Source organism: Scyliorhinus torazame, chromosome 2, assembly GCF_047496885.1.
Source record: "Scyliorhinus torazame isolate Kashiwa2021f chromosome 2, sScyTor2.1, whole genome shotgun sequence".
NCBI lineage: Eukaryota > Metazoa > Chordata > Chondrichthyes > Carcharhiniformes > Scyliorhinidae > Scyliorhinus > Scyliorhinus torazame.
Genome location: NC_092708.1, coordinates 373,109,087 through 373,121,883, shown reverse-complemented (window position 1 = coordinate 373,121,883; position 12,797 = coordinate 373,109,087). Strand labels below are relative to the sequence as shown.

The 12,797-nt window shown below is 44.5% G+C and overlaps 1 protein-coding gene across 2 annotated transcripts in view; it reads right to left on the bottom strand.

The window, feature by feature from the left end:
* Positions 1–12,797, bottom strand: part of trip11 (thyroid hormone receptor interactor 11) — a 135,357-nt gene that overhangs the window by 17,757 nt on the left and 104,803 nt on the right. For both annotated transcript variants that reach the window (XM_072493094.1, XM_072493102.1), the window contains one exon: positions 11,358–11,457. In XM_072493094.1, the coding sequence (XP_072349195.1) occupies positions 11,358–11,457 (100 nt within the window). The remainder of the gene's footprint in view (positions 1–11,357; positions 11,458–12,797) is intronic.

The following is a 12,797-nucleotide window of genomic DNA, read 5'->3' as shown; positions in this document are numbered from 1 at the left end:
TTACAAAAGACTAATGTGCATATGTATCTGAAATCCAATGCTACAGGTGCATCCCCATCTGGATGCTTGACACCATTGTCAAAGACTCAATGTGATCAATTTGTTTTTTCTAAAGTTAGTATTTTCTCTGCTCAAGATGCAGGCCTGATTAGCATCTATCTATTTTGCTCCCTCAACACTTGTGAGCTGCAAACTACAGAAGACCAGAGCTGATCTACTTATTTCTGTGAGCAAACACGCACAGATAAATTAAACAGCAAATTAAAACTAACCCATACAGCCGATTTCCATGGTAACATGAAATGAAAATTGCTTAGTGTCACAAGTAGGCTTCAATGAATTTACTGTGAAAAGCCCCTAGTCGCCACATTCCGGCGCCTGTTCGGGGAGGCTGGTACGGGAATTGAACCTTGCTGCTGGCCTGCTTTAAAAGCCAGCGATTTAGCCCAGTGTGCTAAATCAGCCCCTCATGGCACACTTGGGAAACTCCCAACAGAAATCTAAACTAATTACCTTCTCACTTCAAAACAACTCGGATTCTTTCCGGGACGCACACAAATAACTTATATCTCAATTAACTGCCCTCTCTCCAGACCTGCCAGTTCCATCAAGAAACCCTTTTGTTCATAAAGGTGCTTGTAGCTCTGGGATCTACAAGAAACCCAGGAAAAATAGCCCACTGTTTAGCGTTTTCTTACTTCGACTTCTGATCTCTTTACGTAAAGATGGACCACCCTTTGAATGGCAATGATCTTAGGGATGTTTACCAATTTCTCAAACTCAGATTTTCCCACTTATCTTGCGTTTAACAGTTTAACCCTCACGCTAAACGTTATCCCTCTAAAATAAATTATAAAATCAGATATTCATAACACCTCCCTTAGATAGTCAAAAACTGTGCACAGTACTTTAGGTGAGGTCTTACCTAAGCCGTATGCAATTGTAGTAAAACTTATTTATTTGGTGCTCCAAGTGCCTCGCTATAAATGCCAAAATTCTATTGTCTACTTGCTTGCTGTACCTGTACGCAACTTCTACTCTGCCCAAGTTCGCCAAAAATCTCTCTAAACATCTACATTTAGAGGTTACATGCCTTTTTAAAAAATTGCACTTTTCTGTCCTTATATTAAAGCAACTAACCTCACACGTTCCCACATTATATTCTATCTGCCACCTCGTTGCCCACTCAAACTGTCAAATCTCAGCAGCCTCGTATGTCCTTCTTTTGGCTTACATTCCCACTTAACCTTGCGTCACCAGCAAGGTTGGATTCACTACTCTCGGTCTCTTCGTCCAAGTTATTAAATATAGATTATAGATACTGGAGGCTCCGGCACTGATCCTTGCTGCACTCCACCATTTACAGCCTGCAAATTTGGAAAAGCCACATTTGATTACTAATCACCGCTTCCTGCCTGTTAACCAACCCTCCATCCATTTGCCCTCAAACCTCCAGTAACTCTCATCTTGTGTATTGCCTATTCTGTGGCACTTTCTTGCTTGCCTTCTGGAATTTCAAGTGTGCTGACATCTATGTGTCTCTCACTTATCTACAGAACTCAAGTGTTTTAGATGTATAACATTTAGTTGAAGTGTTAAATGTTGAGTTTGAGAAATTGGTAAGCAGCCCCAAGATAATTACCATTCAAAGGATAGCCTATGTTTACATTAAGAGGTCAGAGATGGAAGTGTTAAAACACTAAACAATGGGCTATTTTTCCCGGGTTTCGTGTCGCTCCCAGACCAAAGAGTTAAAAGCACCCATGTGGTTTCTTGGTGGAACCAGCCAGTCTGGAGAGGGGGGCCATTAACTCATTAAAGATATGCATCGCAGAATAAGAGTTGTTTTGAAGGCATAAGACAGTTATTTTACATTTCTGTTGGGAGCATTCCAAGTATGCCATGTTACCATGGAGATGGGCAGTAGGGGTTAGTTTTAATTTGCTTCTATCGTCAAAATAAACACATTTTGATGACTTCTGGTGGTGGCCATGAGTTGAGCAGTCATATGAAAGGTGACTCCCTCGTAGGAACTTCTGGTTAGACCTTCTAATCCTGCCAATGGTGACCAAAAGTGCAAAACGTTCCCCAGTTTAACCCCCCATCCACTGCTTAATCAACCAGGATGCCAACAAGCCAGCAATCGGGCTGCAAAAACAGTAAGAGCAGGGAGAAGAAAACCTCAACCATTGAACAGGGAGACCCGCATGGCAGCCCAGAACCGAACATGGCAGACCCAACGGGATCACCAAAGCCGACCCAGGCTATGATGGAGATCATCACAACGGAACTCCAGAAACACCGAAGCGATGAAAGAGGACCTCATGGAGGTGGTGGGGTCAGCAACAGAGGCTATGTTGGCTCCATAAGGGAGGCAATGGACCGAGCGGAGCGGAAACTGGGGGCATAAGAGGTAATGGTGCAGGACGTAAATCAAGCAGCCGCAGACCAGGGGTAGCGGACCGCTTCGCAAGAAGCCATGATGGCAAGGTTGGTCACGATCCAGAAGACTTTAACAAGGAAGGTTGATGACCAAGAAAACATGACCCGACAGAACCTGAGGATCATTGGGCAACTAGAGGGCATGGTGGGGAGGAACACAACATAGTTTGTGGCATCGATGCTCAGAAAGTTAGTTGGGGAGGAGTGCTTTGTCAAGCCCCTGGAGGTAGACCGGGCACACTGGTCGCTCTGACACACCCAGGTCAGGGAAACCACCATAGGCAATGAGAGTGAGATTCCACAGATTCCAGGATAAAGAGCGGATCCCGAGGTGGGCGAAGAACACGTGGACGTGCAAGTGGGACGGACACACCATCCACTTGAACCAGGACATTGGAGTGGACCGGGCCAAGTGCCGGGCAGAATTTAACCGTGCCAAAACCATGCTGTTTAAGAGCAAAGTGCAGTTCAGTATGCTGTACCCGGCCAGACTATGGGTCACATACCAGGGCAAAGAACAATATTTTGACTCGCCAGAAGAATTCCAAAAGAATGAGCTTGGGATGAAGCAGTGAGGGACAATGAGCTCAATGTGGACTTTAACAATCCAGGGGGGAATGGGAAACTGTTCTTGGGGGCGTGGGGGGAGGGGGGTCTGGCCAACCACACGCATGATTCTGGTCCTGCCCCAAACTCAGCGGGTTCTGGACCGCCTTCTTCGAGGCCATGTCTAGAGTGGTGGGGATGAAGGTGGAGCCAAGTCCTTTAGTGGTGGTCTTTGGAGTATTGGAGCATCCAGAGCTCTTTCTCGGAAGAGGGGTCAATGTCCAAGCCTTCACCTCCCTAATTGCCTGGCGGTGCCCAACACCATCTAGGAAAAAGCATCCCACTTGATCAACAACCCAACCATCATTTTAAACATTCATACTCTCCACACGGCACACAGCCATGCCATGCCGTCTTCAAGGTGCACTGCAGCAACTTACCAAGCTTCCTTTGATAACAACTTCCAAACCTGTGATCTCTATACCGGCTAGGACGAAGACAGGAGGCCTTTGGGAACACCACCACCTGCAACCTCCCCTCCACATCACTGGCAATCCCAAATTAGAACAAAATCATCATTCCTTCACTGTCACCAGGTCAAAATCTTGAAATTCCCTCTCTAAAGGACTGAGAGCACATCTGCACCAATTGGACTACAGTGATTCAAGAAGGCAGGCCACCACCATCTTCGAGGGCATTTAGGGCATTGGTAACAAATGCTGGCCCTCACCAGCAATGCCCACAACCCAGAACTGAATAAAAAAATTGTTGCCTCAGAATAGAAAAATAAACCATAGGAACTTGCTAGCCTGGGCAACCAGAAAAACACAATGCATGCAAAGCTTCAGCAGCATTAATGAATAAATGTTAGGTAGGAAAACTGAGAAAAACATAGAAAAGCTCCCACTTGTGCTAAAAACCAAAATGCATGTCAACCGTAAACAGCAAGGAAACAGGGAGAACTGACATTGTATTTGGAGTATATTTGATAAGGTTTACTAGACTGGATTAGTTCAATACAAATTAAATAAGACAAGCAGCTCCATTCTGAGCTCCATATTTAGCTTGGCTTTGACTGTCAATCGATATTTTCCTCTCTCTCCTGCCCCCCTCAGCTTTTCTTTGGCTCGTCAACTGTTTGTGTTTCAATGAATATTTTACCACTGAGTAATCAAGGTCAGATCATAAGCCAATAAATGAAGCAGAAAGAAGGAATGAAGTTATACAGGAAACATCACTAGCAAACACAGTTCCTCAACACATGAAACATCTATATTTATCACAGATTAAATGGAGTTATATATATTCAATCATGTTCAGTCAAACAAAGAAGCGAACAAATGCCATTGATCCAATTGACATGAATGCTATCAGGACATCGCTGGTTTCTATCAAATTACAGAACTAGTTGGGCTGTATTATTCCCTTGAAGTATCCATCCATTTTAACTTCGCCTTGGATCATTTCAGCATGGGGAATTTGCTGCAATCTTGAAGTCAGCTTTGCTGGTTCGCCTACTTTTGTACAAAATGTTTATTAGTAAATCAACTGGCGCTGGTCAAAATGAGTTCATCCCATCTTAGAAACACGTGAAAAACTTCTCAATCGTAAATGTATTTCACCATGTTTTGTTCCACTTTCCCCCTCCCCCGCCTCAAACTTTATTGGTGCTTACCTCTATCCTCATTCTTGTATCAGAAAGTGACCTGTACACATGTATATGGAAAGTTTTTGCCAATACTGCAGCATGGATTCGAACCGTCATACTGCTTGTTGCATCACCCACTTCAGTATTGCTTGTTGCATCACCCACTTCACTAAAGCACAACTCTTAATGCAATAGAACCAAAGTACATTGTGGATCACAGGTAAGAAATGCCCAAATCTTGGTGTGGAGAGGTAACCCAAAAGACTAAAAGACACGAATTTCCATGATGGACCCTTAACTTCATTCAAAATTATGGACTGAACCAAAAAAGACATCCTTCCAATTAAAACTCTCCTAAAAATATTTGAAAACAGTCTAGATAACTTACAGCATGGCAGATTGTTTTCAGCAATCCAAAATCAACTCCACATCATTTTAAACATCACTTGAAACACCAATTCAGCTTTGCAATGCCAGCCACATGTGGTTGAAGGTTTTTCACACTAGCACCCATGAACTGTTACATGGAGTCGCGGGATTCTCCACTTCGCAGGCAGCGCACTGATGCCTGTGAATTTCCTAACTGTGTGGGGGTGCCCACAATGGGAAAACCCATTGGCCGGCTGACGGGACGGAGGATCTCATTGCTGGCGAGGGTGCGCCACACCAGAAAACGGGAGCAGAGGGCAGCATGGTGGCACAGTGGTAGCACTGCTGCCTCAAGGCGCCGAGGTCCCAGGTTCGATCCCGGCTCTGGTCACTGTCCGTGTGAAGTTTGCACATTCTCCCCGTGTCTGCGTGGGTTTCGGCCCCGCAACCCAAAGATGTGCAGGGTAGGTGGATTGAACACGCTAAATTGCCCCTTAATTGGAAAAAATGAATTGGGTACTCTAAATTAAAAAAAAAAGAAAATGGGAGCAGCGGGACAGAGAATCCCGCCCCATATTTTTCAGTGACCGTGCAATAATTTGCTGCAGCACAGGCTTTATCCAGCACATTCACCTGAAGAAATGTTTTACAAAGCGTCAACCAGTCAGCAAAATGAAGAGTGAAGAAGCATCTTGAATATCTATCTAGTTTTATATTGTGTTATATATCTTACACCAATTCTTTCTTAACATGGGATTCTCATAGTCCCTGCAGCCTGGATATCATGTCCCGCACAGCATTTAACTGACAGCATCTGCAGTTTTCCTTATCTTAAATCTTGTTCTTAATCAGATACGTGTCCAGATTTTTGTTTTTAATGTTAATTGAAACAGCATGAACCACTTCAACGGAGAACCGAGTCCTCGGGCGGGATTCTCCGCAATCGGCGCGATGTCCGCCGACCGGCGCCAAAAACGGCGCAAATCAGTCCGGCATGCGCCTCCCCAAAGGTGCGGAATTCTCCGCATCTTGAGGGGCCGAGCCCTCACCTTGAGGGGCTAGGCCCGCGCCGGACGATTTCCGCCCCGCCAGCTGGCGCGGAAATGACTTTGCCGTGCGGCGCATGCGCGGGAGCGTGGCTACCCAGTCTTCAGAACAGTGACCACGACACCACACAACCCTGTCATGGCAATCTCTGCAAGACGTGCCAGATCATCGACATGGATACCACTATTACACGTGAGAACACCACCCACCAGGTACGCGGTACATACTCGTGCGACTCGGCCAACGTTGTCTACCTCATACGCTGCAGGAAAGGATGTCCCGAAGCGTGGTATATTGGCGAGACCATGCAGACGCTACGACAACGAATGAACGGACATCGCGCAACAATCACCAGGCAGGAATGTTCCCTTCCAGTCGGGGAACACTTCAGCAGTCAAGGGCATTCAGCCTCTGATCTCCGGGTAAGCGTTCTCCAAGGCGGCTTTCAGAACCCGCGACAACGCAGAATCGCCGAGCAGAAACTTAGAGCCAAGTTCCGCACACATGAGTGCGGCCTCAACCGGGACCTGGGATTCATGTCGCATTACATTCATCCCCCACCATCTGGCCTGCGAAATCCTACCAACTGTCCTGGCTTGATACAATTCACACCTCTTTAACCTGGGGTTACCCCATCTCTGGATCTGTAAAGATTTAATCACCTGCTAATGGTCGCATTCCTAGCATTGTTTGGCATCTTTGAATTTGTCTATATATGTGTTTCTGGAACAGACCTCTTCATTCACCTGAGGAAGGAGCAGCGCTCCGAAAGCTAGTGACATCGAAACAAACCTGTTGGACTTTAACCTGGTGTTGTAAGACTTTGTACTGTGCTCACCCCAGTCCAACGCCGGCATCTCCACATCATGATTAAAAAGAGGATATTGATAAAATATTGAGGAAAGATATCAGTACAGATGATGTGGAATAGAGTTCAGAAACATCAAGGGGCAAGAACATTCGTAGTTGTGGTATACAGAACACCAGACTGTAATGGTAATGTTGGGAATAGCCATATACAGAAAATCAGAGTTGCATGTGATAAATGAACATCTGTGATTATGAGTGGCTTTAATCTGCATATAGATTGGGTGAGTCAAATTAGTCACAGTACAATAGAGGAGTGTTCTGGATGGTTTTCTGGACAAATATATGAATGAACCAACAAGGGAACAGGCCATCTTGGACTGGGTGTTGTGCAATGAGAAATAATTAGTTGGCAATCTAGTTGTGAGAGAACCCTTGGGGATGAGTGACCATAATATGGTAGAATTCTTTATCAAGGTGAATAGTGAGGTAGATGATTCTGAGACCAGGGTCCTGAACCTCAATAAAGGTAACTCTGATGGTATGAGGAATTAGCTGACTCTGACAGACTGGGAAACATTATTGAAAGGAAGGATAGTGGACAGGCGTTCAAGGAACAAATCGATGAACTCCAAAAGTTGTTTATTCCTATTTGGCTCAAGATAGAAAGGGAACTGTGGCCAAACCATGGCTTACAAGGGAAATTTGAGATAGTGTTAGATTCAAAGAGGCATACAAATTAGCAAGAAAAAGCAATAGACCTGAGGATTGGGAACAGTTTACAATTCAGCAAAGGCAGACAAAGTGATTGATTAAGAAGGGGAAAATACAATTTGAAAGTAAGCTAGCAGGAAACACAGGTACTGACGGTAAAAATTTCTATAGGTATGTGAACAGAAAAACATCGATAAAAACTAATATCTAATGTAGGTTCCCAGTGGCTAGCCCTGCTGCCTCATGGCCATGTGGACCCTGTTCGATCCCGGCACCAGGTCACTGTCCGTGTGGAGTTTGCACATTCCCCCAGTGTCTGCGTGGGTCTCACCCCCACAACCCAAAAAGATGTACAGTGTGGGTGAATTGGTACTGGATTGCTCCTTGATTGGAAAAATAAAGAATTGGGTACTCTAAATTTATCGGGAAAAAAAGGAAAATAAAATGTAGGCTCCTTACAGTCAGAAATGGGGGAATTCATAACAGGGAATAAAGAAATGGCTGAAGAACCAAATTTGTACTTTGCTTGTCTCTTCACAAAGGAAGTTGTGATTAATGTACCGGGTGGCAGCACGGTGGCACAGTGGGAGCACTGCTGCCTCACGGCACCGACATCCAAGGTTCAATCCCGGCTCTGGGCCACTGCCCGTGTGGAGTTTTCACATTCTCCCCGTGTTTGCGTGAGTTTCGTCCCCACAACCCAAAGATGTGCAAGGTAGGTGAATTGGCCACGCTAAATTGCCCCTTAATTGGAAAAAAATTAATTGGTTACTCGAAAAAAACATTTAAAAATGATTGATGTACCAGAAATTCTGAGAAACACTAGTTTCAGTGAGGAAATTAGCATTGGTAAAGAAATGGTTTTGGGGAAATTAATGTGTTTGAAGGCAGATAAATCTCCAGGGCCTGAATCTTTCTCCCAGAGAAAGGAAGTGGCCCTATAAATTGTAGATTAATTGGTAGTCATTTTCCAAAATTGTTTGGAGTCTGGAGTGGTTCCAATAGATTCGCAGGTAGATAATATAACCCCGCTATTCAAAACAGGAGGTAGAGAGAAAACAGGAACTATAGACCAGTGAGCCTAATGTCGGTAGTGGGAAAGTTGCTAGAGCCCATTAACAAGGATTTCATAGCACAGCATTTGTAAAGTAGTGGTGTAATCAGACAAAGTCAGCATGGATTTACGAAAGGGAACTCGTGCTTGACAAATCCATTAGACTTCTTTGAAGATGTAATTAGTAGAGTTGAGCAGGGAGAACCGGTGGATATGGTTTATTTAGACTTTCAGAAGGCTTTCGACAAGGTCTCACATAACAGATAACTACAAAGTTAAAGCATGTGGGATTAAAGGTAGTGTCTTGAGATGGATAGAAAGCTGGTTAGCAAACAGAAAGCAAAAAGTTGGAATAAATGGGTCTTTTTCTGATTGGCAGGCAGTACCTGGCGGGATACCACAGGAATTTGTGCTAGAACTCCAACTGTTCACATTATATATTAATGATTTGGACAAGGGAACTAAATGCAGTATTTCCAAATTTGCAGGTGACACAAAGTTGGGTGGGAGGTTGAACTGTGAGGACGATGCAGAGATTCTTCAACAGGATTTGGACAGGCTGAGTGAGTGGGCATATGCATGGCAGATGCGGTATAACATGGATAAATGTGAGGTTATTCACTTTGGTAGCAAAAATAGGGAGGCAGATTATTATTTTAATGGGTGTAAATTGAGAGAGGTGGATACTCAGCAAGACCTTGGTGCACTCGTGCATCAGTCACTGGAAGCAAGCACACAGGTACAGCAGGCAGTAAAGAAGGCAAATGGTATGTTGGCCTTCATGGCGAGAGGATTTGAGTATAGGAATAGGGATGTTCTACTTCAATTGTATAGGGCATTGGTAAAGCCACACCCGGAGTATTGTGTGCAGTTTTGGTGTCCTTATCTGAGCAAGGATGTTCTTGCTATGGAGGGAGTGCAGCAAAGGTGCACCAGGCTGATTCCTGGGATGGCGGCACGGTCATCTGAGAAGAGACCAATTCGGTTAGGATTATCTTCATTGGAGTTTAGAAGAGCGAGAGGGGTTCTCATAGAAACTTACAAAATTCTAACAGGAATAGACATGGCAGATTCAGAAAGAATGTTCCGGGGGGGGGGGGGGGGGGAAGAGAGGGAGAGAGAGAGAGAGAGAGAGAGAGAGAGAGAGAGAGAGAGAGAGAGAGAGAGAGAGAGAGCGAGAGAGAGAGAGCGAGAGAGAGAGAGAGAGAGAGAGAGAGGGGGGGGGGGGGGGGGGGGGGAAGAGAGAAAAGAGTCCAGAGCTAGGGGTCATAGTTTGAGGATAAGGGGTACTTTTTTTAGGACTGAGGTGAGGAGAAATTTCTTCACCCAGAGAGTGATAAATCTGTGGAATTCACTACCACAGAAAGTAGTTGAGGCCAAAACGCTGTATAATTTCAAGAAGGCATTAGATATAGCTCTTGGGGCTAAAGGGGTATTTTGGGGCGGGGCGGGGCGGGTGGAGGCAGGATCAGGGCATTGAATTTGATGATCAGCCATGATCATGATTAATGGCGGAGCAGGCTCGAAGGGCAAAATGACCTCCTCCTGCTTCTATTTTCCATGTATGTATAAACTTGCATCCTTTGCATCACGTTTTTTATTACATGTCCCAGATTGATATCATCAATGTCAAGAACGAGAAACATTTATCGACTCCTGATTTTAATCAAAGTAATATGCTTGTTTTACTACCCGGACAACTTTAAAAGACCCATATGTAGATTTGGTTCAAAAGTTGGAACGTATACAGAAACATACCCTCTAAAAAAAGGAATTGAAATGAATGTCATGCAAGTCTGCATAAGAACCTGTATGAAGGTTTTTCATCAGAGTTCAGATAACAAAAAAAAAATCATACTAGGTGTTTTCCTCAACTAGCAAATCTTTCTTTATTACGTTTACCAAGCCAGAAAGTGATATGAGATATAAACGCACACAGTTAACTGCATCTTTAAATACAATCCACTTAACTCAAATGTTTGTTAAACATATTTTTTTTTATTTTTTTTTTTAATTAAATTTAGATTACCCAATTCATTTTTTCCAATTAAGGGGCAATTTAGCATGGCCAATCCACCTACCCTGTACATCTTTGGGTTGTGGGGTGAAACCCACACAAACACGGGGAGAATGTGCAAACTCCACACGGACAGTGACCCAGAGCCGGGATCGAGCCTGGGACCTCGGCGCTGTGAAGCAACAGGGCTATCCCACTGCACCATCGTGCAGCCCCTTGTTAAACTTAAAGTTAATGGCTCTGTATGGCTGCAGACGAACTTGAACTCCTTCTCCATAGATCTTCTGCCCTTAATAAGGTTACAGCTATTTCTGTACTGCATGAAATTAATGGCTCTCATTTAAGCTGATATTGTTAACAGTTCTCTGTAATAACGCTCACGAGACCATGGGGCAGTCCCCATTATCCCTTGAAGGTTATTACATTCTTTCTGATTTTGTCCCGTTCTCTTTCAAATCATCACCCAGCTCCTCAAAACTCGATCCTTGACCCCTCTGTACATGCAACTAACCCCACCTCCAACCTCTCCATTCCCTCCAAAATCCTTGAATGCATTGTTGTCTCCATGCAGACAATTCCCAGAATTCCAACTTTGAATTCCTCCAGCACCAAAATGGCCAAAGTTACAATTGCGTTTGCGTTTGAGTTCGGATGGAACCAAAATTTATTACCTTTCTAATAAACCAGTTTACACCATCAAAACCAAGTGTTACCTTGCTTCTTAAGATCTTCCAGCTGCTCCTCTTTAAGATCCAACTGTTCAGCTAGTCTTGATGCAGAATCTAGAGCATCATTTGCTTCCTTTAAATGTTGCTGAAACAGGAGGAAAACAGTTAACAATCAATTGTAAAATGCATGTGGAAAAATAATAGTTTCTAATTAGCGCTGAGAATTGGTGCTGATGCTGAATTTTGGATAGGAAAAGCTGTCTACTCCCAAATTAAATTCACTATGGAATCAAAATGCAAACAAAATTCCTAAGTACTCTCCCCAGTGCCATATCCTCAGATTTGTGGCCACTCCCCACGGCAGACCCTTCAAATTGTGGTCTCTCCCCACATCCGGCCCTTTACCTTGCAGCCATTCCCCATACCCGGTCCTCGAACGTGTGACCTATCCTCCTCCCGGATCTCTAACGTGGACTTCTCGAGCCCCACCCACCCTCTCTCCAAACCTCCTGCTCCCCAACTAGTCTCTTTCCTCTCCTGAACCTGCATTTCAGTTCAAAATCCAGCTCCGATTTGAATTTGGAGCTCTGTGGTTTTGAAGTTGAAAGTCTCGATGGTGCAGAAGTGCCAAACAGGGTCTGTTATAGGACAGAGAATCCCTACAGTGCAGAGGAGGTCATTCAGCCCATCGAATTAGCACTCTACCCATGTCCAACTCACCCTATCCCCATAACCTAACCTGCACATCCCTAGACACTAAGGGGCAAAGTATCTTCACCAATCCACCTAACCTGTTCATCTTTGGACTGTTTGAGGAACTGGAACACACGGAGGAAACCTACGCAGACACGGGGAGAATGTACCAACCCCATACAGCCAGTGACCCAGGCCAGAATTGAACTGGTCCATGGCACTGTGAGGCAGCAGTGCTAACCGCTGTGCCACCATACCACCCTGTCATAATCCATGTTTTTTTAAAAATTACAAATAACTGTTAAGATGATTTTACTGTCTCTTGCTACTCCGGCAAGAGTTCAGGAAAGGGAAAAGGTGAGCAGGAGCAGTAAAAAAAAACATGGATTACAACAACCCGAGCTTGAGCTTGGCACTTCTGCATCATCGGGACTTGCACTTTCACAGCCCAAGCTCCGGCATCAGATCAGATCATGATCTTGAATGGATGCCCAGGTTCAGACGGGTTGGCGAAAATAGGGTGAGTCAGTGTTGGGTTCAACAATTATAGAGGGGGGTCCTTTAAAATATTAGCTAAAATATTATGGAAGATAAAATGATTCTTGAAAATTATTGAATTTGTAGAAATAGAAGTTATAAAATTGGCTAATCTTCTGAAGTCTGTCCAAGATTGTCTCACATCTTACAGTACCAGGGTCCCAGGTTCAATTCCTGGCTTGGGTTACGGTCTGTGCGGAGTCTGCACATTCTCCGTGTCTGCGTGGGTTTCCTCCGGGTGCTCCCGTTTCCTCC